At 40.2% G+C, this 27,027-nt stretch overlaps 1 protein-coding gene across 2 annotated transcripts in view; it reads right to left on the bottom strand.

The window, feature by feature from the left end:
• The window catches only part of LOC133609850 (guanine nucleotide exchange factor VAV3), a 253,478-nt gene that overhangs the window by 55,622 nt on the left and 170,829 nt on the right, over window positions 1-27,027 (bottom strand). For both annotated transcript variants that reach the window (XM_061965862.1, XM_061965861.1), the window contains exons 18-19: window positions 21,722-21,744; window positions 16,526-16,544 (exon numbers count right to left, since the gene is read on the bottom strand). In XM_061965862.1, the coding sequence (XP_061821846.1) occupies window positions 16,526-16,544; window positions 21,722-21,744 (42 nt within the window). The remainder of the gene's footprint in view (window positions 1-16,525; window positions 16,545-21,721; window positions 21,745-27,027) is intronic.

Raw genomic sequence — 27,027 nt, forward strand, 5'->3', positions numbered from 1 at the left:
TTCCATGGCCAAATTCGAGGACTTTTTAAGGACTTTCAAGATCAATTTTCCAGTACCCTTCAAAAGGTGAAAACCAGTGTGAATCAATCCATAGCCTTGTTGTTTGAGGTCACCAAATGCTGTCTCTAGGAAAAATACGGAAAATCTAATAAAACCTAAGCCTAACATTGAACCATTTCCATGGCCAAATTCAAGCACTTTTTAAGGACTTTCAAGATAAATTTCACAGTTTTTCCAGTACTCTTCAAAGGGCGAAAACCAGTGTGAATCAATCCATAGCCTTGTTGTTTGAGGTCACCAAATGCTGTCTGTAGGAACAATACGGAAAATCTGCTAAAACCTAAGCCTAACATTGAACCATTTTCATGGCCGAATTCGAGGACTTTTTAAAGAATTTCAAGATAAATTTCCCAGTTTTTCCAGTACCCTTCAAAAGGCAAAAACCAGTGTGAATCAATCCATAGCCTTGTTGTTTGAGGTAACTAAATGCTGTCTGTAGGAACAATACGGAAAGTCTGCTAAAACCGAAGCCTAACATTGAACCATTTCCATGGCCAAATTCGAGGACTTTTTAAAGACTTTCAAGATAAATTTCACAGTTTTTCCAGTACCCTTCAAAAGGCGAAAACCAGTGTGAATCAATCCATAGCCTTGTTGTTTGAGGTAACTAAATGCTGTCTGTAGGAACAATACGGAAAATCTGCTAAAACCTAAGCCTAACATTGAACCATTTCCATGACCAAATTCGAGGACTTTTTAAGGACTTTCAAAATCACTTTTCCAGTTTTTCCAGTACCCTTCAAAAGGCGAAAAACCAGTGTGAATCAATCCATAGCCTTGTTGTTTGAGGTCACCAAATGCTGTCTGTATGAACAATACGGAAAATCTGCTAAAACCTAAGCCTAACATTGAACCATTTCCATGGCCAAATTCGAGGACTTTTTAAAAACTTTCGAGATCAATTTTCCAGTTTTTCCAGTACCCTTCAAAAGGCAAAAACCAGTGTGAATCAATCCATAGCCTTGTTGTTTGAGGTCACCAAATGCTGTCTCTAGGAAGAATACGGAAATTTGCTAAAACCTAAGCCTAACATTGAACCATTTCCATGGCCAATTTCGAGGACTTTTTAAAGACTTTCAAGATACATTTCACAGTTTTTCCAGTACCCTTCAAAAGGCGAAAAACCAGTGTGAATCAATCCATAGCCTTGTTGTTTGAGGTCACCAAATGCTGTCTGTAGGAACAATACGGAAAATCTGCTAAAACCTAAGCCTAACATTGAACCATTTCCATGGCCAAATTCGAGGACTTTTTAAAAACTTTCGAGATCAATTTTCCAGTTTTTCCAGTACCCTTCAAAAGGCAAAAACCAGTGTGAATCAATCCATAGCCTTGTTGTTTGAGGTCACCAAATGCTGTCTGTAGGAAGAATACGGAAATTTGCTAAAACCTAAGCCTAACATTGAACCATTTCCATGGCCAATTTCGAGGACTTTTTAAAGACTTTCAAGATACATTTCACAGTTTTTCCAGTACCCTTCAAAAGGCGAAAACCAGTGTGAATCAATCCATAGCCTTGTTGTTTGAGGTCACCAAATGCTGTCTGTAGGAAAAATAAGGAAAATCTGCTAAAACCTAAGCCTAACATTGAACCATTTCCATGGCCAAATTCGAGGACTTTTTAAGGACTTTCAAGATAAATTTCCCAGTTTTTCCAGTACCCTTCAAAAGGCGAAAACCAGTGTGTATCAATCCATAGTCTTGTTGTTTGAGGTCACAAAATGCTGTCTGTAGGAACAATACGGAAAATCTGCTAAAACCTAAGCCTAACATTGAACCATTTCCATGGCCAAATTCGAGGACTTTTTAAAAACTTTCGAGATCAATTTTCCAGTTTTTCCAGTACCCTTCAAAAGGCAAAAACCAGTGTGAATCAATCCATAGCCTTGTTGTTTGAGGTCACCAAATGCTGTCTCTAGGAAGAATACGGAAATTTGCTAAAACCTAAGCCTAACATTGAACCATTTCCATGGCCAATTTCGAGGACTTTTTAAAGACTTTCAAGATACATTTCACAGTTTTTCCAGTACCCTTCAAAAGGCAAAAAACCAGTGTGAATCAATCCATAGCCTTGTTGTTTGAGGTCACCAAATGCTGTCTGTAGGAACAATACGGAAAATCTGCTAAAACCTAAGCCTAACATTGAACCATTTCCATGGCCAAATTCGAGGACTTTTTAAAAACTTTCGAGATCAATTTTCCAGTTTTTCCAGTACCCTTCAAAAGGCAAAAACCAGTGTGAATCAATCCATAGCCTTGTTGTTTGAGGTCACCAAATGCTGTCTGTAGGAAGAATACGGAAATTTGCTAAAACCTAAGCCTAACATTGAACCATTTCCATGGCCAATTTCGAGGACTTTTTAAAGACTTTCAAGATACATTTCACAGTTTTTCCAGTACCCTTCAAAAGGCGAAAACCAGTGTGAATCAATCCATAGCCTTGTTGTTTGAGGTCACCAAATGCTGTCTGTAGGAAAAATAAGGAAAATCTGCTAAAACCTAAGCCTAACATTGAACCATTTCCATGGCCAAATTTGAGGACTTTTTAAAAACTTTCGAGATCAATTTTCCAGTTTTTCCAGTACCCTTCAAAAGGCAAAAACCAGTGTGAATCAATCCATAGCCTTGTTGTTTGAGGTCACCAAATGCTGTCTGTAGGAAGAATACGGAAATTTGCTAAAACCTAAGCCTAACATTGAACCATTTCCATGGCCAATTTCGAGGACTTTTTAAAGACTTTCAAGATACATTTCACAGTTTTTCCAGTACCCTTCAAAAGGCGAAAACCAGTGTGAATCAATCCATAGCCTTGTTGTTTGAGGTCACCAAATGCTGTCTGTAGGAAAAATAAGGAAAATCTGCTAAAACCTAAGCCTAACATTGAAACATTTCCATGGCCAAATTCGAGGACTTTTTAAGGACTTTCAAGATAAATTTCCCAGTTTTTCCAGTACCCTTCAAAAGGCGAAAACCAGTGTGTATCAATCCATAGTCTTGTTGTTTGAGGTCACAAAATGCTGTCTGTAGGAACAATAAGGAACATCTGCTAAAACCTAAGCCTAACATTGAACCAGCAGTTATCATTAACTGAATGGGGATTGGATGAATGGGGATTCCTTACAAGAAATACCATTAATTATTATTGTTTACTTGTTTGTTTGTATGATAATTCATGCATACATCAAGTTCATTAAAACGACAACCTCCCGGCATGATGGACCAATGCACCACTGTCCTCTTGGGGGCGACGCAGAGCCCTATATACATGACAACAACCTAATGTAAGGGCTCGTGCAAAGCCAACAGATCAAGCGTGTGGCTTTCATTTTTAAGGAAACTTATTTTATTTTTTTCCAGTAGCCTATTAAGTCATACTGCCGAGGAATATGATGAACATTTCCAAGCGCTTCACCCAAAATCCAAGCATTTATCAAACCTTGAAAACACAACATTAAAATCCAAGCAATTCCAAGGTTTTTAAGCAACCGTACGAACCCGGGAACTCGGGTCGACACAGGCATGTTTGTCATTCCAAAGCTTTGCTCGGCTAAACTATCCATGGTTCCTCTGAAGTGTTGATCAGAAGGGAGCATAGGTTGCACACGTACAAACACAGCCCCTGTCAGCCGTATAAATCATCCGGGCCCCTTAATAATGATCATAAAGCAGATAAGCGATAAGGTCCTGATACACAGCTGGTAATCAAGCAGTTAAAAGTAAGATAAGCAGAGTGGAGATGTGCGAGTCGTGACGTTCAAAATAGAGACGTTTCTGCGATAATTGGATTGATAGGGAGAACGTGAACAGTCCACAAATATTGTACGCCCTTTCTAGAGACATCGTTTTTGCAGTTGCAGGCCCGAAACTATGGAACTGTCTGCACCCTCTGCAAATTAAAACATCCGTGGAGTCTTTTAAAGGCCTACTGAAACCCACTACTACCGACAACGCAGTCTGATAGTTTACATATCAATGATGAAATCTTAACATTGCAACACATGCCAATACAGCCGGGTTAGCTTACTAAAGTGCAATTTTAAATTTTGCGCGGAATATCCTGCTAAAAACGTCTCGGTATGATGACGTCAGCGCGTGACGTCACTGATTGTAGAGGACATTTTGGGACAGCATGGTGGCCAGCTATTAAGTCGTCTGTTTTCATCGCAAAATTCCACAGTATTCTGGAGATCTGTGTTGGTGATTCTTTTGCAATTTGTTCAATGAACAATGGAGACAGCAAAAAAGAAAGCTGTAGGTGGGAAGCGGTGTATTGCGGCCGACTGCAGCAACACAAACACAGCCGGTGTTTCATTGTTTACATTCCCGGAAGATGACAGTCAAGCTTTACCATTGGCCTGTGGAGAACTGGGACAACAGAGACTCTTACCAGGAGGACTTTGAGTTGTATGCGCAGACGCGGTACCGTGAGTACGCATGCAGCTGCGGCTTCCAAACATTTGATCGCTTGCCCGTACGTGCGTGCCGCTATGTGCATGTCACGTACGTAACTTTGGGGACTTTGGGGAAATATATGTGCTTTATGAACTTTGGGGAGGTGAACGGTACTTTGGGCTGTGGGATTGAGTGTGTTGTGCAGGTGTTTGAGTTGTATTGGCGGGTTATATGGACGGGAGGGGGGAGGTGTTTGTTATGCGGAATTAATTTGTGGCATATTAAATATAAGTCTGGTTGTGTTGTGGCTAATAGAGTATATATATGTCTTGTGTTTATTTACTGTTTTAGTCATTCCCAGCTGAATATCAGGTCCCACCCGCCTCTCACAGCATCTTCCCTATCTGAATCGCTCCCACTGCCCTCTAGTCCTTCACTCTCACTTTCCTCATCCACAAATCTTTCATCCTGGCTCAAATTAATGGGGAAATCGTCGCTTTCTCGGTCCGAATCGCTCTCGCTGCTGGTGGCCATGATTGTAAACAATGTGCAGATGTGAGGAGCTCCACAACCTGTGACGTCACGCTACTCGTCTGCTACTTCCGGTACAGGCAAGGCTTTTTTATCAGCGACCAAAAGTTGCGAACTTTATCGTCGATGTTCTCTACTAAATCCTTTCAGCAAAAATATGGCAATATCGCGAAATGATCAAGTATGACACATAGAATGGACCTGCTATCCCCGTTTGAATAAGAAAATCGCATTTCAGTAGGCCTTTAAATCCTCACTTAAAAATAGGCCTGTCAAAAATAAGTTAACTCTTGTGATTAATCTCAACAAATCATCGCATAAATCATGTATGCACGCAGATTACCGTATTTTTCGGACTATAAGGCGCACTTAAAATCCTTTCATTTTCTCAAAACTCGACAGTGCACCTTATTATAACCCGGTGCGCCTAATGTATGGAATAATTCTGGTTGTGCTTACCGAACTCTGAGATATTTTATTTGGTACATGGTGAAATGATACGTGTAACCAGTAGATGGCAGTCACACATAAGACATACGTGCAGACTGCAATATGATGGCAGTCACACAAAAGACTGCAATACGACTCAAGTAAACACCACAATGTTATATGTTCTATTGAAAATATAGAACATTACACACGGCACTCAAAAATCTATCAAAATGTTTTAGTAGGACTTTGGTAAGCTATGACACCACACCGCTTGATGGATTGTACAGTGCTTCATCATAGGAGTATTATTATGGTGTGTGTATAAGGTAAGACATATTATCTGGCGTTTTGTTTCACAATATTATGCAAAAGCAACTTTTCTTACCTTCTGGTACCTGCTGATCTGTATTTGGGATCTGCATTAGTCCTGAAAATTTGCGCGCGTCCGCCTTTGTAGTCCGTGCCGACACTGTAGTCGATAAGCTTCTTTTTTGTCTCTATCTTCTTGTTATGGGACATTCATTCTCCGCTGTTGCCATTTCTAATATAAAGTAGTGTAAAGTTCTTACTTATATCTGTCAGTAAACTCGCCATGAAAGCGCTAAAACATACCGGTGTAGTGAATTTATATTATTCACCCAAGGAACTTTAGTTATTATTTTTTTCACGGCACACATTTCTAGTGTGGTTGTTGTTTCCGGATGAGGAGATGCTGCTCCGTTATTGATTGAAGTAAAGTCTGAATGTCAATAAAAGAGTTAGCGCCATCTTTTGACACTTCTTCCACTCTCGTCCTTGCACGCTACACCGCTACAACAAAAATGATGGGGAGAAGACGCTGTCGAAGGTGAGCCACGTAAATAAGACCGCCCACCAAACGGCGCATCCTGAAGCGACTGTCAGAAAGCGACTTGAAGATGATGTGTAAAACATCATCGATGCAACATTTTGACCAAAGAACCACCATTACATGTTATGTAGACCACAAGGAAGTCTTTTACATTTAGAAACATTTTTATAAATATGACCCCTTTAATTCGCCTCATAAGCCGGTGCGCCTTTTGTATGAAAAAAGACCTGACTAGACCCGCTCATCGGCAGTGCGCCTTATAATCCGGTGCACCCTATGGTCCGGAAAATACGGTAATCATGCAGGTCAATGCACGTCAGAGCAAAAATTAGAGGAAATTTCATTTTAAAATACACCCTTACTAGTCTGATTAGATACAACTTTTTGAACAAGTGCATTCAAGTAACACATTCAATAATGTTCCTGGCTGACATTCAGACAACAAAATTGCATTTGTATGCATTACTGGGGTCTTTTTTTAATAAAATAGTTAAAGTACCAATGATTGTCACACACACACACAGTAGGTGTGGTGAAATTAGTCCTCTGCATTTGACCCATCACCCTTAATCACCCCCTGGGAAGTGAGGGGAGCAGTGGGCAGCAGCGGTGCCGCGCCCAGGAATCATTTTTGGTGATTTAACCCCCAATTCCAACCCTTGATGCTGAGTACCAAGCAGGGAGGCAATGGGTCCCATTTTAATAGTCTTTGGTATGACTCGGCCGGGGTTTGAACCCACAACCTACCCATCTCAGGGCGGACACCAGGCCACTGAGTAAAATAAATTGCATAAGCCATGGCACTCATCCAAGGCGGACGCTTTTCTTACCCTCAACCTTATCTCTCTTACTTGTATTGTCTTAAGTTTCTTGGAACCTCTTTTCACACTGCTCTCCAAAATCTAAACGATGGAATTGACTAACTTGCCTCAACGAAATTGACAAGATCTTCCCGAGGAGAAGTCGGGGGTCAGGGGAACTTGCCTGTCCTGACGGAACGGTTGTTGCTCGACTGACCATGGACTTTTGGGAGAAGCATAGTACTTGGTGCTTCTTCAGTCGAGGACGTTGGAGAATAGATTGTTTTATAGCGATCTCTATTATGCCTCCATGGTTTAATTTCTCCGGTTCCCCTTCTTAAAGAGAGGAACCACGTGTGTTCCAACTATCGTGGGATCACACTCCTCAGCCTTCCCGGTAAGGTCTATTCAGGTGTACTGGAGAGGAGGCTACGCCGGATAGTCGAACCTCGGATTCAGGAGGAACAGTGTGGTTTTTCGTCCTGGTCGTGGAACTGTGGACCAGCTCTATACTCTCGGCAGGGTCCTTGAGGGTGCATGGGAGTTTGCCCAACCAGTCTACATGTGCTTTGTGGACTTGGAGAAGGCATTTGACCATGTCTCTCGGGAGGTCCTGTGGGGAGTGTTCAGAGAATATGGGGTATCAGACTGTCTGATTGTGGCTGTCCGCTCCCTGTATGATCAGTGTCAGAGCTTGGTCTGCATTGCCGGCAGTAAGTCGGACACGTTTCCAGTGAGGGTTGGACTCCGCCAAGGCTGCCCTTTGTCACCCATTCTGTTCATAACTTTTATGGACAGAATTTCTAGGTGCAGTCAAGGCGTTGAGGGGATCCGGTTTGGTGGCTGCAGGATTAGGTCTCTGCTTTTTGCAGATGATGTGGTCCTGATGGCTTCATCTGGCCAGGATCTTCAGCTCTCACTGGATCGGTTCGCAGCCGAGTGTGAAGCGACTGGGATGAGAATCAGCACCTCCAAGTCCGAGTCCATGATTCTCGCCCGGAAAAGGGTGGAGTGCCATCTCCGGGTTGGGGAGGAGACCTTGCCCCAAGTGGAGGAGTTCAAGTACCTCGGAGTCTTGTTCACGAGTGAGGGAAAAGTGAATCGTGAAACCGACAGGCGTATCGGTGCGGCGTCTTCAGTAATGCGGACGCTGTATCGATCCGTTGTGGTGAAGAAGGAGCTGAGCCGGAAGGCAAAGCTCTCAATTTACCGGTAGATCTACGTTCCCATCCTTACCTATGATCATGAGCTTTGGGTTATGACCGAAAGGACAAGATCACGGGTACAGGCGGCCGAAATGAGTTTCCTCCGCCGGGTGGCGGGGCTCTCCCTTAGAGATAGGGTGAGAAGCTCTGCCATCCGGGGGGAGCTCAAAGTAAAGCCGCTGCTCCTCCACATCGAGAGGAGCCAGATGAGGTGGTTCGGGCATCTGGTCAGGATGCCACCCGAACGCCTCCCTCGGGAGGTGTTTAGGGCACGCCCAACCGGTAGGAGGCCACGGGGAAGACCCAGGACACGTTGGGAAGACTATGTCTCCCGGCTGGCCCGGGAACGCCTCGGGATCCCCCGGGAGGAGCTGGACGATGTGGCTGGGGAGAGGAAAGTCTGGGCTTCCCTGCTTAGGCTGCTGCCCCCGCGACCCGACCTCGGATAAGCGGAAGAAGATGGATGGATGGATGGATGGATGGGTTTAATTTCTAATTTTCAGGATTTATGCAGATCCCAAATACACAAAACCAGGTACAACTAGATGAGGCAATTCCTGAAGGAATTGCGTGTGGATGCTCCAATGCTAAAAGTTGAACTGAAATGCTGACAGAATGTATATAGTATGAATAGGGCGGCATGGCGTAGTGGGTAGAGCAACCGTGCCAGAAACCTGAGGGTTGCAGGTTCGCTCCTCGCCTCTTACCATCCAAAAATCGCTGCCGTTGTGTCCTTGGGCGGGACACTTCACCCTTTGCCCCCGGTGCCACTCACACCGGTGAACTGAATGATGAATGATAGGTGGTGGTCGGAGGGGCCGTTGGCACAAATTGCAGCCACGCTTCCGTCAGTCTACCTCAGGGCAGCTGTGGCTATGAAAATTTCATGGAAATTTGGGAATTTCGGGAAAAGCAGGAATTTTTGGGAAAATGTTAAAAGACCTGAATGTTCTGGATGAGTTGAAATGGTTGGTAGTAACAGAAATGTTGAAGTAGTAACATTTTGTAATTGAGAAATGGTATTAAAGGGGAACATTATCACAATTTCAGAAGGGTTAAAACCATTAAAAATCAGTTCCCAGTGGCTTATTTTATTTTTCGAAGTTTTTTTAAACATTTTACCCATCACGCAATATCTCTAAAAAAAAGCTTCAAAGTGCCTGATTTTAACCATCGTTATATACACCCGTCCATTTTTCTGTGACGTCACATAGTGATGCCAACACAAACAAACATGGCGGAAAGAACAGCAAGCTATAGCGACATTAGCTCGGATTCAGACTCGGATTTCAGCGGCTTAAGCGATTCAACAGATTACGCATGTATTGAAACGGATGGTTGTAGTGTGGAGGCAGGTAGCGAAAACGAAATTGAAGAAGAAACTGAAGCTATTGAGCCATATCGGTTTGAACCGTATGCAAGCGAAACTGACGAAAACGACACGACAGCCAGCGAATCGGGAGAAAGCGAGGACGAATTCGGCGATCGCCTTCTAACCAACGATTGGTATGTGTTTGTTTGGCATTAAAGGAAACTAACAACTATGAACTAGGTTTACAGCATATGAAATACATTTGGCAACAACATGCACTTTGAGAGTGCAGACAGCCCATTTCAGGCGCGCTAAGAACATATATTTTTCCACGATTTCAGCACTCAGGTTAACCATACCTAAATAGACACAAAATACTGCATTACACAAGACTACCCGAATGTACTCGAATGATTGAAAAGAATAAATGTTTTTAAGCTAAATTATTGGTAAACACAGTTTATGTATAATAATTTACGTAAAAACCGCGAGTAATGAATAAAGTTTTCATCAATAAATATATTCTGTAGACATACCCTCATCCGCTCTCTTTTCCTGAAAGCTGATCTGTCCAGTTTTGGAGTTGATGTCAGCAGGCCAGGGAAGCTAGGGTCGATATTCTTCTCTTGATCATCTTCGGTTCATTCTTGCCATCTCTGTCGTAGCATAGCTTTCGTCGGTAAAGTGTGCGGAACAAACAACTGACCATTTTCGTCGGCTTTCCCCACAGCCTCGTATTTTGAACAAATTTCGTCCAATTTCTTGCCACTTTCGCATCTTTGGGCCACTGGTGCAACTTGAATCCGTCCCTGTTCGTGTTGTTACACCCTCCGACAACACACCGACGAAAGTGAGAAAATGGCGGATTGCTTCCCCGCTCCGAGAGCGAATAATAGAAAGGCGTTTAATTCGCCAAAATTCACCCATTTAGAGTTCGGAAATCGGTTAAAAAAATACATGGTCTTTTTTCTGCAACATCGAGGTATATATTGACGCTTACATAGGTCTGGTGATAATGTTCCCCTTTAAGAGGAATGTTTTGAGGGTGGAATGGTTGGAGTGGGTTGAAAAATGTGGGAGGGAGGAGTAGTCGCCAGAAAAAAGGGTAAAAAAAAGGGTATGAAAAAAAGGGAATTCCTGGAATTTATTTTAACTTGGAAAAAGTTTGAAAAACGGCCAATTAATTTTGCACGGAAAAAAGTTCTCGGAAAACCCGGAATTACAACGTACAACCCTACACAGAAGTCGAATTCATACTAATACACACCTACTTCACATTTTCCGGAACAACTTTACTCAGCATTGAGATGACGTGGTGATTTCTTCCTAATATTTTATGTTGAGCTCAGAAGCTAAAGGGGAATATTGCAAACATCTGCAGAGCTTCTGTTCCAGCGCCGTGGCATGGAGGTTGGCAGCCTGACATGTCCTAGCCTGCCCTGAAAAGCACTTCTAAAGGCACGCGGCCGTGAAGAATTGAGTCTCGGGGGCATGAATCGCATTCCTAACCGCACAAGGACAAACCACGTGTTTTAGTGCACCTTTTGAAAATAAACAACAGTATTCTAAAATAAAAAATGCCAAAGGCTGGGGCAATCAAACGCCTATTGATTTGAACGCGTCTTCAGTCAGAAAGGATTTTCTGCAATATAATGGATAGAGGAGAGGGAAAATGTGCGTCTAAGAGGTTTACAGGAGATTAGAAGTAGGTGCCTGTACTGTATGCACACACACTGTAAGCAGTAAAAGGATGCCTATGCTAATTGCGTTATTTTGAAAAAAAAAATACTGAAAAAGAATGTGGGCACACAATGGTTGTGTTTACGGTGCAAAACTCCGTTTCGGATAGATCTGCTGCAGGGTCAAATCCATGGAACAATCTACACCTTTTGACATAGCAGGGTTATTACGTTAAACACAAAAAAAATGATGATTTCAGTAAAAATCCTGATTAGCAATACAGAGAAGTGCAGTCGAGTGGAGATGTCCCAAATTGTGAAGTGACTGCTTTGAACGTAATCCTGCAATAAGCACACTCTGTGGTTAATTTCTACATCCATTAAATGTATTCCTTATCAATGAATAATGTAGTGTCCTTAACGGATCCACTCATTAATTACAAAACCAGTGAAGTTGTCACGTTGTGTAATTCGTAAATAAAAACAGAATACAATTGTTTGCAAATCCTTTTCAACTTATATTCAATTGAATAGACTGCAAAAAAAATATATTTAATGTTTGAACTGAGAAACTTAATTTTTTTGAGCAAATAATTAACTTAGAATTTAACACATTCCACAAAACTTGCCATTTTTACCACTGTGTTACATGGCCTTTCCTTTTAACAACACTCAGTAAACGTTTGGGAACTGAGGAGACACATTTTTTAAGCTTCTCAGGTGGAATTATTTCCCATTCTTGCTTGATGTACAGCTTAAGTTGTTCAACAGTCCGGGGGTCTCCGTTGTGCTATTTTAGGCTTCATAATGCACCACACATTTTCAATGGGAGACAGGTCTGGACTACAGGCAGGCCAGTCTAGTACCTGCACTCTTTCACGTGGCTTGGCATTGTCTTGCTGAAATAAGCAGGGGCGTCCATGATAATGTTGCTTGGATGGCAACATATGTTGCTCCAAAACCTGTATGTACCTTTCAGCATTAATGGTGCCTTCACAGATGTGTAAGTTACCCATGGCTTCGGCACTAATGCACCCCCATACCATCACACATGCTGGCTTTTCAACTTTGCGCCTATAACAATCCGAATGGTTCTTTTCCTCGACGTCCACAGTTTCCAAAAACAATTTGAAATGTGTACTCGTCAGACCACAGAACACTTTTCCACTTTGTATCAGTCCATCTTAGATGAGCGCAGGCCCATCGAAGCCGACGGCGTTTCTGGGTGTTGTTGATAAAACGGTTTTCGCCTTGCATAGGAGAGTTTTAACTTGCACTTACAGATGTAGCGACCAACTGTAGTTACTGACAGTGGGTTTCTGAAGTGTTCCTGAGCCCATGTGGTGATATCCTTTACACACTGATGTCGCTTGTTGATGCAGTACAGCCTGAGGAATCGAAGGTCACGGGCTTAGCTGCTTACGTGCAGTGATTTCTCCAGATTCTCTGAACTCTTTGATGATATTACGGACCGTAGATGGTGAAATCCCTAAATTCCTTGCAATAGCTGGTTGAGAAAGGTTTTTCTTAAACTGTTCAACAATTTGCTCACGCATTTGTTGACAAAGTGGTGACCCTCGCCCCATCCTTGTTTGTGAATGACTGAGTATTTCATTTAATCTACTTTTATTCCCCAATCATGGCACCCACCTGTTCCCAATTAGCCTGTTCACCTGTGGGATGTTCCAAATAAGTGTTTGATGAGCATTCCTCAACTTTATCAGTATTTATTGCCACCTTTCCCAACTTCTTTGTCACGTGTTGCTGGCATCAAATTCTAAAGTTAATGGTTATTTGCAACAAAAAAAAAATGTTTATCAGTTTGAACTTTAAATATGTTGTCTTTGTAGCATATTCAACTGAATATGGGTTGAAAATGATTTGTAAATCATTGTATTCCGTTTATATTAAATCTAACACAATTTCCCAACTCATATGGAAAAGGGGTTTGTACATCCGTTAAATGTATTCCTTATCAGTGCTATGAATAATGTAGTGGTCTTAATGGATACGCTAATTAATTCGTATTTCTTCTTGTGCTACATCCTCTCTTGGTCCGGTCACCTTTGCAAAAAAGGTTTTGATCTCAATGGATCTTTGTCTCTGTTTAAATAAAATTAAATGAAACACACACAAGGACTATTTCTACACACACAGGAACACAAACATGCAACTTAAGCAATCATGCACTGACCATCATGTAATCAACCAATATAAAACACTACTGCCAAAAAGCACCCACCTATCTTATTCTGTAGGTTGTGACTTTCACAATAAAGTAAACCGCTTGAAAAATCGTTTGAGAAATGAGAAGGTTCAGATTTATTTGTAATGTGCATGCATTGCCGTTAATGGGAATGTTGCCCCCACCAAGTTGGCCGCCATTTTTGGCCAGAAATAGAACCAGCACATTCTGAAAATGTACGTATTACAAATAATCCTCGAGGCAAAACACTTGAAAGTTAATAAAAAATTCTTAGGCAAAAATTGGTGCAGTTTCAAAAACACCACGGAGAACACCATGGACTTGGACTTTGTCTCAGTGTGTTAGTCAAACACAAAGTGTACAAAGCAAATAGTGTATTAAAAAAGCCGTTAAACTTCAAACACCTCCTGTTCAGCTAAGGACGTGTTTGGACAAGCAACCGAATCTTTCCTCAAATCGCCGCATTGGTGAAATCCGCAACTCCCGCAACACATTCATTTATCATCATTCAAATATAGCAATTATAATATGAATAAAATAATTATCAAAATGACACCTAAGCTGAAATCAAGGTAACATATCTCCAAACTGAACCAACAAACAAAATATAACAACCAAACAGCACAGTTTTTAAATGTAACATTAAAAATGAGATGGTATCGTAACCAACATTTATTGACACACACAAAATTTGAGTTCCGGTATCGATACTCTGTAACCGTGTCAGTTGTGCAAGGTAACCATCCCCGTTAGTTACTGTCCTACCCAAGTGTCTTTGGTGTGTAGTAGAGATGCGCGGTTTGCGGACACAACCGCGGAGTCCGCGGATTATCCGCGGGTCGGGCGGTTGAAATAAAAAAAAATTTGATTTTATCCGCGGGTCGGGTCGGGCGGTTGAAATTAAAAAAAAAAAGATTTTAAATAGATTCAGGCGGGTGGCAGTTAAACCAATTCGGAAATATATATACATAGTTAAATGTTGTTAACCACATACGAAAAACGAGCAGGCACCTGCAGCATATGCCACAACAGAAGAAGAAAAAAAAAAGAGATGGCAACGCCGGCAGCAAACGTGGTACGCGACAAACTAAAAAAGGGAATACTAAAGACCAGGGGAAAAAAAGGCCAGAAAAGTTCAGCGTGGACTTGTTTTTATGAGGTTGTAAATCAGGATGATAGTAATGCTGGCTACGTGATTTGCAAGAGCTGCGACGCTGTTTATGTCGACGACAGTCACAAAACCGGGACATCTAACATGGTGCATCACATTTGTGCAAAACCCCGAACCTCCACAAACACCCTGAGCATGAGCAGTTTCGTCCGCCGTGATCCCAGAAGAGTGCCACAGGATGTTAAAACAAGATAGAACGCAGCTGCCTGCAGCAGTTTGAGTGGCGCGAGCGCGCTTGGAGGTGCGCTCAGCGCGGCTCCCAGATGATTGCGCACTGGTGTGCGTCTGGACCGTGACAGCGTGGCACGCATTGAATGTCTCTGCTCTCTGCATTGGATCAGTCTCCTTTCTTTAACAGGCAAAAGCTTTATAACCTCACTAATGCCTTGCATCGTCTATATTAGATATATAACAACAGGCGGGTGCGGTTTTGATAAAATGTTAGTTCGGGTGGATGGCGGATGGTTGACGACTTTTGTGATGCGGTTGCGGATGAAATAATTGCCTATCCGCGCATCTCTAGTGTGTAGTAATACAGTACTTCATCTTTAAGGAGTAACCATCATTTTCTTACCGATAACTTGAAGCGAGCCCTTCCCAACTGGCATCACCCGTTGATGGTGCATGCTCAAAGCACATAAGTACCCTATTTTCCGGGCCATAGGCCGGACCGGACATTAAGGTGCAATGCTAAGTGGGTCTATTCAGGTCTATTTTCATACATAAGGTGCACCGGATTATAAGGCGCATTAAAGGAGTCATATTAGGATTTCTTTCTAAATGTAAAAGACTCTCTTGTGGTCTACATAACATGTAATGGTAGTTCTTTGGTCAAAATGTTGCATAGATGATGTTTTACAGATCATCTGACAGTCGCTTCAGGATGCGCCGTTTTGTGGGCGGTCTTATTTACGTGGCTCACCTTCGACAGCGTCTTCTCCCCCGTCATCTTTGTTGTAGCGGTGTAGCGTGCAAGGACGGGAGTGGAAGAAGTGTCAAAAGATGGCGCTAACTGTTTTAATGACTTTCAGACTTTACTTCAATCAATAACGGAGCGGCATCACCAGAAATGTGTCCCGAGAAAAAACGTCTCTAATAACTAAAGTTCCTTGGATGAATAATGTAAATTCACTATACCGGTATGTTTTAGCGCTTTCATGGCGAGTTTACTGACAGATGTAAGTCAGAACTTTACGCTGCTTTATATTAGAAATGCCCCATAAAAGAAAAAGCTTATCGACTACATCGTCGGCACGGACTACAATGCACATGGACTTATGCAGATCCCAAAAACAGATCAGCAGGTACCAGAAGGTAAGAAAAGTTGGTTTTGCATAATATTGCAAAACAAAACACCAGATAATGTCTGCTAATGGGTGCCATTTTGCGGTCCTTATACACACACCATAACAATACTCGTACTTCTGACTATGGTAGCCGTAATGCGCCAAAAATCCATCAAGCGGTGCGGCTTCAAAGATGTACTAAAACATTTTGACTGATTTTTGTGTGTAATGTTCTTTATTGTCAATGGAACATTTAAAGTATTGGTGTTGTTTACAGTCTACACGTACCTCTTATGTGTGACTGCCATCTACTCACACTTATCATTACGCCATGTACCAAATAAAATTGCTCTGAGGTCGGTAAGCACAACCAGAATTATTCAGTACATTTGGTGCACCGGGTTATAAGGCGCACCGTCGATTTTTGAGAAAACTAAATTATTTTAAGTGCGCCTTATAGTCCGAAAAATAGGGTAATATATCGACTTTTCTTAAGACCACTTTAATACGATGTATTCCACATGTGTGTGCAGAATGGGTGAAAAACTGTATGCATTGCAGGCAAGAAGTCAATTATTCTGTAGAGTTCTCTCCTTCTTACCTGGATCTCGGTCTTTAACCTGAAAAAAATGCAAATAAAAGAAGTTTACACAGTGACACAGGTTACACACTTTCTCACTTGTCACACAATGCTACAGTACTATTTGGACACAAGTAGGTGTTGAGTTGTGCCTTTGATGAATTCATTGACTTCCCCCAAGAGTTTTCTGTTTATTTTAAATAATAGTCAAGTACTGATGTGTTCAAACATGCAGCCATTCCATCAATATGCTTATTTAAACCGAATGCATGCATTAACACATTCTATAGCAGCAGGGGTCAGAAGCTTTTCCATTGAGGGCCACATACAGAAAAAAAAAATCGAAGGACGCGGGGGACACTTTGATGCATTTTGTCGATGAAAAATACTCAAAGTAATGCAAAGTAGGTCAATATAGAATAGAATAGAATAGAATAGAAAGTACTTTATTGATCCCTGGGGGAAATTCAGCACCACAGTTCGCTCACAATAAACACTTAGGTATTTTTACATGTGAATAATATAAATGAAGTCTATTATACAGCATTATTCACATGTGTATAATATAAATACAGTCTATTATACAGCATTATTCACATGTGAATAATATAAATGCAGTCTATTATACAGCATTATTCACCTGTGAATAATATAAATACAGTCTATTATACAGCATTATTCACATGTGAATAACATAAATACAGTCTATTATACAGCATTATTCACATGTGAATAATATAAATACAGTCTATTATATAGCATTATTCACATGTGAATAATATAAATACAATCTATTTTACAGCATTATTCACATGTGAATAATATACATACAGTATATTATACAGCATTATTCACATGTGAATAATATAAATACAGTCTATTATACAGCATTATTCACATGTGAATAATATAGTCTAATATACAGAATTATTCACATGTGAATAATATAAATACAGTCTGTCATACAGCATTATTCACATGTGAACAATTAAAATACAGTCTATTATACAGCATTATTCACGTGTGAATAATATAAATACAGTCTATTATACAGCATTATTCACATGTGAATAATATAAGTACGGTCTATTATACAGCATTATTCACATGTGAATAATATAAGTACAGTCTATTATACAGAATTATTCACATGTGAATAATATAAATAAAGTATTATACAGCATTATTCACATGTGAATAATATAAATACAGTCTGTTATACAGCATTATTCACATGTGAATAATATAAATACAGTCTATTATACAGAATTATTCACATGTGAATAATATAAATAAAGTCTATTATACAGAATTATTCACATGTGAATAATATAAATAAAGTCTATTATACAGCATTATTCACATGGGAATAATATAGTCTATTATACAGAATTATTCACATGTGAATAATATAAATAAAGTCTATTATACAGCATTATTCACATGGGAATAATATAGTCTATTATACAGAATTATTCACATGTGAATAATATAAATACAGTCTATTATACAGCATTATTCACATGTGAATAATATAAATACAGTCTATTATACAGCATTATTCACATGTGAATAATATAAATACAGTCTATTATACAGCATCATTCACATGTGAATAATATAAATGCAGTCTATTATACAGCATTATTCACATGGGAATAATATAGTCTATTATACAGAATTATTCACATGTGAATAATATAAATAAAGTCTATTATACAGCATTATTCACATGGGAATAATATAGTCTATTATACAGAATTATTCACATGTGAATAATATAAATACAGTCTATTATACAGCATTATTCACATGTGAATAATATAAATACAGTCTATTATACAGCATTATTCACATGTGAATAATATAAATACAGTCTATTATACAGCATCATTCACATGTGAATAATATAAATACAATATATGCTGATTTATCTGAACAAAACATCCACATTCTAGCGTCGTGTTCTTGGTAACAAAGCAAATTCGGTTATTTCATGATTATTTGGAAGAATTAATTGTATTCATGATTCATGATCTACTCAGTAGCCTAGTGGTTAGAGTGTCCGCCCTGAGATCGGTAGGTTGAGTTCAAAAAACCCCGGCCGAGTCATACCAAAGACTATAAAAATGGGACCTGTTACCTCCCTGCTTGGCACTCAGCATCAAGGGTTGGAATTGGGGGTTAAATCACCAAAAATGATTCCCGGGCGCGGCACCGCTGCTGCCCACTGCTCCCCTCACCTCCCAGGGGGTGAACAAGGGGATGGGCCAAATGCAGAGGACAAATTTCACCACACCTAGTGTGTGTGTGACAATCATTGGTACTTTAACTTGAATTCACCTTCTTGGGAATGTCAATTGACATTAAGGTTTTGCATTTCAAAGTGAAATGTTTGCGCTGTCAAACAGAGCTGGTGTTTCACAATTGTGATTTGTTATATATATGTATATATTATATGCTGTATATATAATATGTAAATATAACATGCATGTTATATGTATATTGCTACTATGGTACAACGTTGATTACACATACGTGTCCTTTGAAATAATGTTGCAAAATAGTTGTATTTGTAAATGAAGACAATGTTGATGTCTAACGTTGGATCCACGTTGTTGGTTGGGAAATGACCAAAATTCAATGGTCAAATCAAAGTCACAACCCGACATTAATAAACGTCATCAAAAAGCATGTTGTTTCAATGTTGTGTTTGTGTTGTAGAATATCGGTTGGGAAATGACCAAATTTCAATGGTCAAATCAACGTCCGAACCTGACATTGAATAAATGTCATCAAAAAGTATGTTGTGTTGTAGAATATTTGTTGGGAAATTACCAAAATGCAAAATGGTCGAATCAACGTCACAACCCAACATTGATTAAATGTCGTCAAAAAGCATGTTGTTTCAACGTTGTATTTGTGTTGTAGAATATTGGTTGGGAAATGACCAAAATTCAATGGTCAAATCAACGTTTGAACCTGACATTGAATAAATGTCGTCAAAAAGTATGTTGTGTTGTAGAATATTTGTTGGGAAATTACCAAAATGCAAAATGGTCGAATCAACGTCAGAACCCGACATTGATTAAACGTTGTCAAAAAGCATGTTGTTTCAACGTTGTATTTGTGTTCGAGACTATTGGTTGGGAAATTACCAAAATTTCAATGGTCAAATCAACGTCACAACCTGACATTGAATAAACGTCATCAAAAAGCATGTTGTTTCAACGTTGAGGTTTGTGTTGTAGAATATCGGTTGGGAAATGACCAAATTTCAATGGTCAAATCAACGTCTGAAACTGACATTGAATAAATGTCGTCAAAAAGCATGTTGTTTCAACGTTGTATTTGTGTTGTAGAATATTGGTTGGGAAATGACCAAAATGTCAATGGTCAAATCAACGTCAGAACCCAACATTGATTAAATGTCGTCAAAAAGCATGTTGTTTCAACGTTGTATTTGTAAGTGGGCCAAAACACTTATATTAGAAAATAATCTCATGGAAATGACTGCTGTCATTTGATTACAATAATAAAACATTTAACTTGTTATTTAGTCAGGTTTGGGACAGGTGTGCTGCAGGTGTGACCACATGTGCTCCACCGAATGCTCAAGGAATTTTTGCGTTTGCTCACACAGATGGAAAATTAGATGGAACATTGTTTGGGGGTATCCATAATACGCCGATAGGGAGAAGTTTTTATCTACACGATGAGTTGGGCGTGTCTTGACCTCCACGGCAGGGGCTCTGCCGAACCCCCTGAGGCCGACTCACAGATCGAACCCAGGTTAAGAACCACTGGACTAGACGTATAAGATTTCATGGGATTTAGCGATTAGGAGTGACAGATTGTTTGGTAAACGTATAGCATGTTCTATATGTTATAGTTATTTGAATGACTCTTACCATAATATGTTACGTTAACATACCAGTTGGTTATTTATGCCTCATATAACGTACACTTATTCAGCCTGTTGTTCACTATTCTTTATTTATTTTAAATTGCCTTTCAAATGTCTATTCTTGGTGTTGGCTTTTATCAAATACATTTCCCCCAAAAATGCGACCTATACTCCAGTGCGACTTATATATGTTTTTTTCCTTCTTTATTATGAATTTTCGGTCGGTGCGACTTATACTCCAGTGCGACTTATATATGTTTTTTCCTTCTTTATTATGCTTTTTCGGTCGGTGCGACTTATACTCCAGTGCGACTTATATATGTTTTTTTTCTTCTTTATTATGCATTTTCGCTCGGTGCGATTAATACTCCAGTGCGACTTATATATGTTTTTTCCCTTCTTTATTATGCATTTTCGGTCGGTGCGACTTATATATGTTTTTTTCCTTCTTTATTATGCATTTTCGGTCGGTGCGACTTATATATGTTTTTTCCTTCTTTATTATGCATTTTCGCTCGGTGCGATTAATACTCCAGTGCGACTTATATATGTTTTTTCCCTTCTTTATTATGCATTTTCGGTCGGTGCGACTTATACTCCAGTGCGACTTATACTCCAGTGCGACTTATATATGTTTTTTCCCTTCTTTATTATGCATTTTCGGTCAGTGCGACTTATACTCCAGTGCGACTTATATATGTTTTTTTCCTTCTTTATTATGCATTTTCGGTCGGTGCGACTTATACTCCAGTGCGACTTATGTATGTTTTTTTCCTTCTTTATTATGCATTTTCGGTCTGTGCGACTTATACTCCAGTGCGACTTATATATGTTTTTTCCCTTCTTTATTATGCATTTTCGGTCGGTGCGACTTATACTCCAGTGCGACTTATATATGTTTTTTTCCTTCTTTATTATGCATTTTCGGTCAGTGCGACTTATACTCCAGTGCGACTTATACATGTTTTTTCCCTTCTTTATTATGCATTTTTTGCCGGTGCGACTTATACTCCGAAAAATACGGTAATCCCCCATAAAAAAGCAATAACAGTGAGTTCTACCGCCATGCAGGTTAAGTATGTTGTTGAGATCTAATTTGCCGTGAGGGGGGGGCGGGTGTTGTTGAGAGCCAAGCACACAGAAGGACAGCAAACACAAGTTGGGGGAAATCTGCACGGGGCAAAGTCAACCGGAGTCTCCTTGGCAAAGCGCTGCAGGGGGAAGCAGTCTAGTGGGCTGCAGCACAGCTTGAGAGAAGAGAAGGACGGCGGCACGACACGCAAGCACGGACACAACGGACGCTTGCTCACCTGAGTTCTGACGCCGCCAGGATCTGAAAGAGGTCGGAGAACAGGCGCAGTGAGTGACGGGTTAGCAGGTGCACGCAAACACTCGCACGCCTTCCCCGGTGCAAGGCAACACTCCCTCATTAGTGGAGAAGGTGGACGGCGGGTGTCTGACCGCGCTTCACTTTGTTGTGCTTTGCAGGCGCTACCTGACAGTCTAGCTGGAGGAAGTAACGAGGTTGGGAAAGAACTAAGAAGATTTTTCTTTTTTTGCTCCAGCAGTTTCTGTTTATTGGCTCCCTGAGGGACTACACCTCCTGAAAACACACACACCCATCATGCACATACACACCTGCACTCACCCCCCCTCCGCCCTAGGGCGCTACGCTACACTTAAAGACACACGATACACCCGCACAGCAGGCCGTCAATGAACTTTGACCTGTTACGCAAGCAGACGGAGCTGATAGCAGGCACACATGCAGGTAAACACGTTCATAGTTAGCCTTCCATTATTATATTGGGATCTGTGCCATTTGCTTGTTAAACCCATACCAAAATAACCTTTTTTCCAATTCAAATCTGATGATGCACATGTTGAACAACTCAAAATATTGTATTTGCCCATTTCATTTTTGGACAAGGTTCTTATTGCAAAAATGAGCAACAGGACTGAAAGTAACAGTATTGAGTCTTAAAGTGAATAGCAAATAAAAGGAATGTACCCCAGCAGGTAGGAGACATTGATACAATGTTGATTATACACTACATCTTCTTTAAAAACTGACTTTGAAATAACGTTGCAAAATAGTTGTTTGTAAATTGAGTTGATGGTTGGGAAATGACCAAAATGCAATGGTCAAGTCAAGGTCACAACATGACATTGATTAAACGTCGTCAAAAAAGCATGTTGTTTCAACGTTGTATTTGTGTTGTAGGATATTGGTTGGGAATTGATCAAAATTCAATGTTCAAATCAACATTAGAACCCAACATTGATTAAACGTTGTCAAAAAGCATGTTGTTTCAACGTATTTGTGTTGTGGAATATTGGTTGGGAAATGACCAAAATTCAATGGTCAAATCGACGTCACAACCCAACATTGATTAAACGTTGTCAAAAAGCATGTTGTTTCAACGTTGTATTTGTGTTGTGGAATATTGGTTGGGAAATGATCAAAATTCAATGGTCAAGTCAAGGTCACAACCTGACATTGATTAAACGTCGTCAAAAAGCATGTTGTTTCAATGTTGTATTTGTGTTGTTGAATATTGGTTGGGAAATGACCAAATGTCAATGGTCAAATCAACGTCAGAATCCAACATTGATTAAACGTTGTCAAAAAGCATGTTGTTTCAACGTATTTGTGTTGTGGAATATTGGTTGGGAAATGACCAAAATTCAATGGTCAAACAACGTCACAACCTGACATTCAATAGACGTTTCAACGTTATATTTGTGTTGGAGGATATTGGTTGGGAAATGACCAAAATTCAATGATCAAATCAACGTCAGAACCCAACATTGATTAAACGTTGTCAAAAAGCATGTTTCAACTCACTATTATGTTAGATCCACTATGGACTGGACTCTCACACTATTATGTTAGATCCACTATGGACTGGACTCTCACTATTATGTTGGATCCACTATGGACTGGACTCTCACTATTATGTTAGATCCACTATGGACTGGACTCTCACACTATTATGTTAGATCCACTATGGACTGGACTCTCACTATTATGTTGGATCCACTATGGACTGGACTCTCACTATTATGTTAGATCCATTATGGACTAGACTCTTACTATTATGTTAGATCCACTATGGACTGGACTCTCACTATTGTGTTAGATCCACTATGGACTGGACTCTCACTATTATGTTAGATCCACTATGGACTGGACTCTCACTATTATGTTAGATCCACTATGGACTGGACTCTCACACTATTATGTTAGATCCACTATGGACTGGACTTTCACTATTATGTTAGATCCACTATGGACTGGACTTTCACGATTATGTTTGATCCACTATGGACTGGACTCTCACAATATTATGTTAGATCCACTATGGACTGGACTCTCACTATTATGTTAGATCCACTATGGACTGGACTCTCACCATTATGTTAGATCCACTATGGACTGGACTTTCACACTATTATGTTAGATCCACTATGGACTGGACTCTCACTATTATGTTAGATCCACTATGGACTGGACTCTCACACTATTATGTTAGATCCACTATGGACTGGACTTTCACTATTATGTTAGATCCACTATGGACTGGACTTTCACGATTATGTTTGATCCACTATGGACTGGACTCTCACAATATTATGTTAGATCCACTATGGACTGGACTCTCACTATTATGTTAGATCCACTATGGACTGGACTCTCACCATTATGTTAGATCCACTATGGACTGGACTTTCACACTATTATGTTAGATCCACTATGGACTGGACTCTCACTATTATGTTAGATCCACTATGAACTGGACTCTCACTATTATGTTGGATCCACTATGGACTGGACTCTCACTATTACGTTAGATCCACTATGGACTGGACTCTCACAATATTATGTTAGATCCACTATGGACTGGACTCTCACTATTATGTTAGATCCACTATGGACTGGACTCTCACACTATTATGTTAGATCCACTATGGACTGGACTCTCACTATTATGTTGGATCCACTATGGACTGGACTCTCACTATTATGTTAGATCCACTATGGACTGGACTCTCACACTATTATGTTAGATCCACTATGGACTGGACTCTCACTATTATGTTGGATCCACTATGGACTGGACTCTCACTATTATGTTAGATCCATTATGGACTAGACTCTTACTATTATGTTAGATCCACTATGGACTGGACTCTCACTATTGTGTTAGATCCACTATGGACTGGACTCTCACTATTATGTTAGATCCACTATGGACTGGACTCTCACTATTATGTTAGATCCACTATGGACTGGACTCTCACACTATTATGTTAGATCCACTATGGACTGGACTTTCACTATTATGTTAGATCCACTATGGACTGGACTTTCACGATTATGTTTGATCCACTATGGACTGGACTCTCACAATATTATGTTAGATCCACTATGGACTGGACTCTCACTATTATGTTAGATCCACTATGGACTGGACTCTCACCATTATGTTAGATCCACTATGGACTGGACTTTCACACTATTATGTTAGATCCACTATGGACTGGACTCTCACTATTATGTTAGATCCACTATGGACTGGACTCTCACACTATTATGTTAGATCCACTATGGACTGGACTTTCACTATTATGTTAGATCCACTATGGACTGGACTTTCACGATTATGTTTGATCCACTATGGACTGGACTCTCACAATATTATGTTAGATCCACTATGGACTGGACTCTCACTATTATGTTAGATCCACTATGGACTGGACTCTCACCATTATGTTAGATCCACTATGGACTGGACTTTCACACTATTATGTTAGATCCACTATGGACTGGACTCTCACTATTATGTTAGATCCACTATGAACTGGACTCTCACTATTATGTTGGATCCACTATGGACTGGACTCTCACTATTACGTTAGATCCACTATGGACTGGACTCTCACAATATTATGTTAGATCCACTATGGACTGGACTCTCACTATTATGTTAGATCCACTATGGACTGGACTCTCACACTATTATGTTAGATCCACTATGGACTGGACTCTCACTATTATGTTGGATCCACTATGGACTGGACTCTCACTATTATGTTAGATCCACTATGGACTGGACTCTCACACTATTATGTTAGATCCACTATGGACTGGACTCTCACTATTATGTTGGATCCACTATGGACTGGACTCTCACTATTATGTTAGATCCATTATGGACTAGACTCTTACTATTATGTTAGATCCACTATGGACTGGACTCTCACTATTGTGTTAGATCCACTATGGACTGGACTCTCACTATTATGTTAGATCCACTATGGACTGGACTCTCACTATTATGTTAGATCCACTATGGACTGGACTCTCACACTATTATGTTAGATCCACTATGGACTGGACTTTCACTATTATGTTAGATCCACTATGGACTGGACTTTCACGATTATGTTTGATCCACTATGGACTGGACTCTCACAATATTATGTTAGATCCACTATGGACTGGACTCTCACTATTATGTTAGATCCACTATGGACTGGACTCTCACCATTATGTTAGATCCACTATGGACTGGACTTTCACACTATTATGTTAGATCCACTATGGACTGGACTCTCACTATTATGTTAGATCCACTATGGACTGGACTCTCACACTATTATGTTAGATCCACTATGGACTGGACTTTCACTATTATGTTAGATCCACTATGGACTGGACTTTCACGATTATGTTTGATCCACTATGGACTGGACTCTCACAATATTATGTTAGATCCACTATGGACTGGACTCTCACTATTATGTTAGATCCACTATGGACTGGACTCTCACCATTATGTTAGATCCACTATGGACTGGACTTTCACACTATTATGTTAGATCCACTATGGACTGGACTCTCACTATTATGTTAGATCCACTATGAACTGGACTCTCACTATTATGTTGGATCCACTATGGACTGGACTCTCACTATTACGTTAGATCCACTATGGACTGGACTCTCACAATATTATGTTAGATCCACTATGGACTGGACTCTCACAATATTATGTTAGATCCACTATGGACTGGAGTCTCACTATTATGTTAGATCCACTATGGACTGGACTGACACTATTATGTTAGATCCACTATGGACTGGACTCTCACAATACTATGTTAGATCCACTATGGACTGGACTCTCACTATTATTTTAGATCCACTATGGACTGGACTCTCATACTATTATGTTAAATCCACTATGGACTGTACTCTCACTATTATGTTAGATCCACTATGGACTGGACTCTCACTATTATGTTAGATCCACTATGGACTGGACTCTCACTACTATGTTAGATCCACTATGGACTGGACTCTCACAATAATGTTAGATCCACTATGGACTGGACTCTCACTATTATGTTAGATCCACTATGGACTGGACTCTCACTATTATGTTAGATCCACTATGGACTGGACTCTCACTATTATGTTAGATCCACTATGGACTGGACTCTCACTATTATGTTAGATCCACTATGGACTGGACTCTCACACTATTATGTTAGATCCACTATGGACTGGACTCTCACAATAATGTTAGATCCACTATGGACTGGACTC

This window comes from Nerophis lumbriciformis, linkage group LG07, assembly GCF_033978685.3.
Source record: "Nerophis lumbriciformis linkage group LG07, RoL_Nlum_v2.1, whole genome shotgun sequence".
Taxonomy (NCBI): Eukaryota; Metazoa; Chordata; class Actinopteri; order Syngnathiformes; family Syngnathidae; genus Nerophis; species Nerophis lumbriciformis.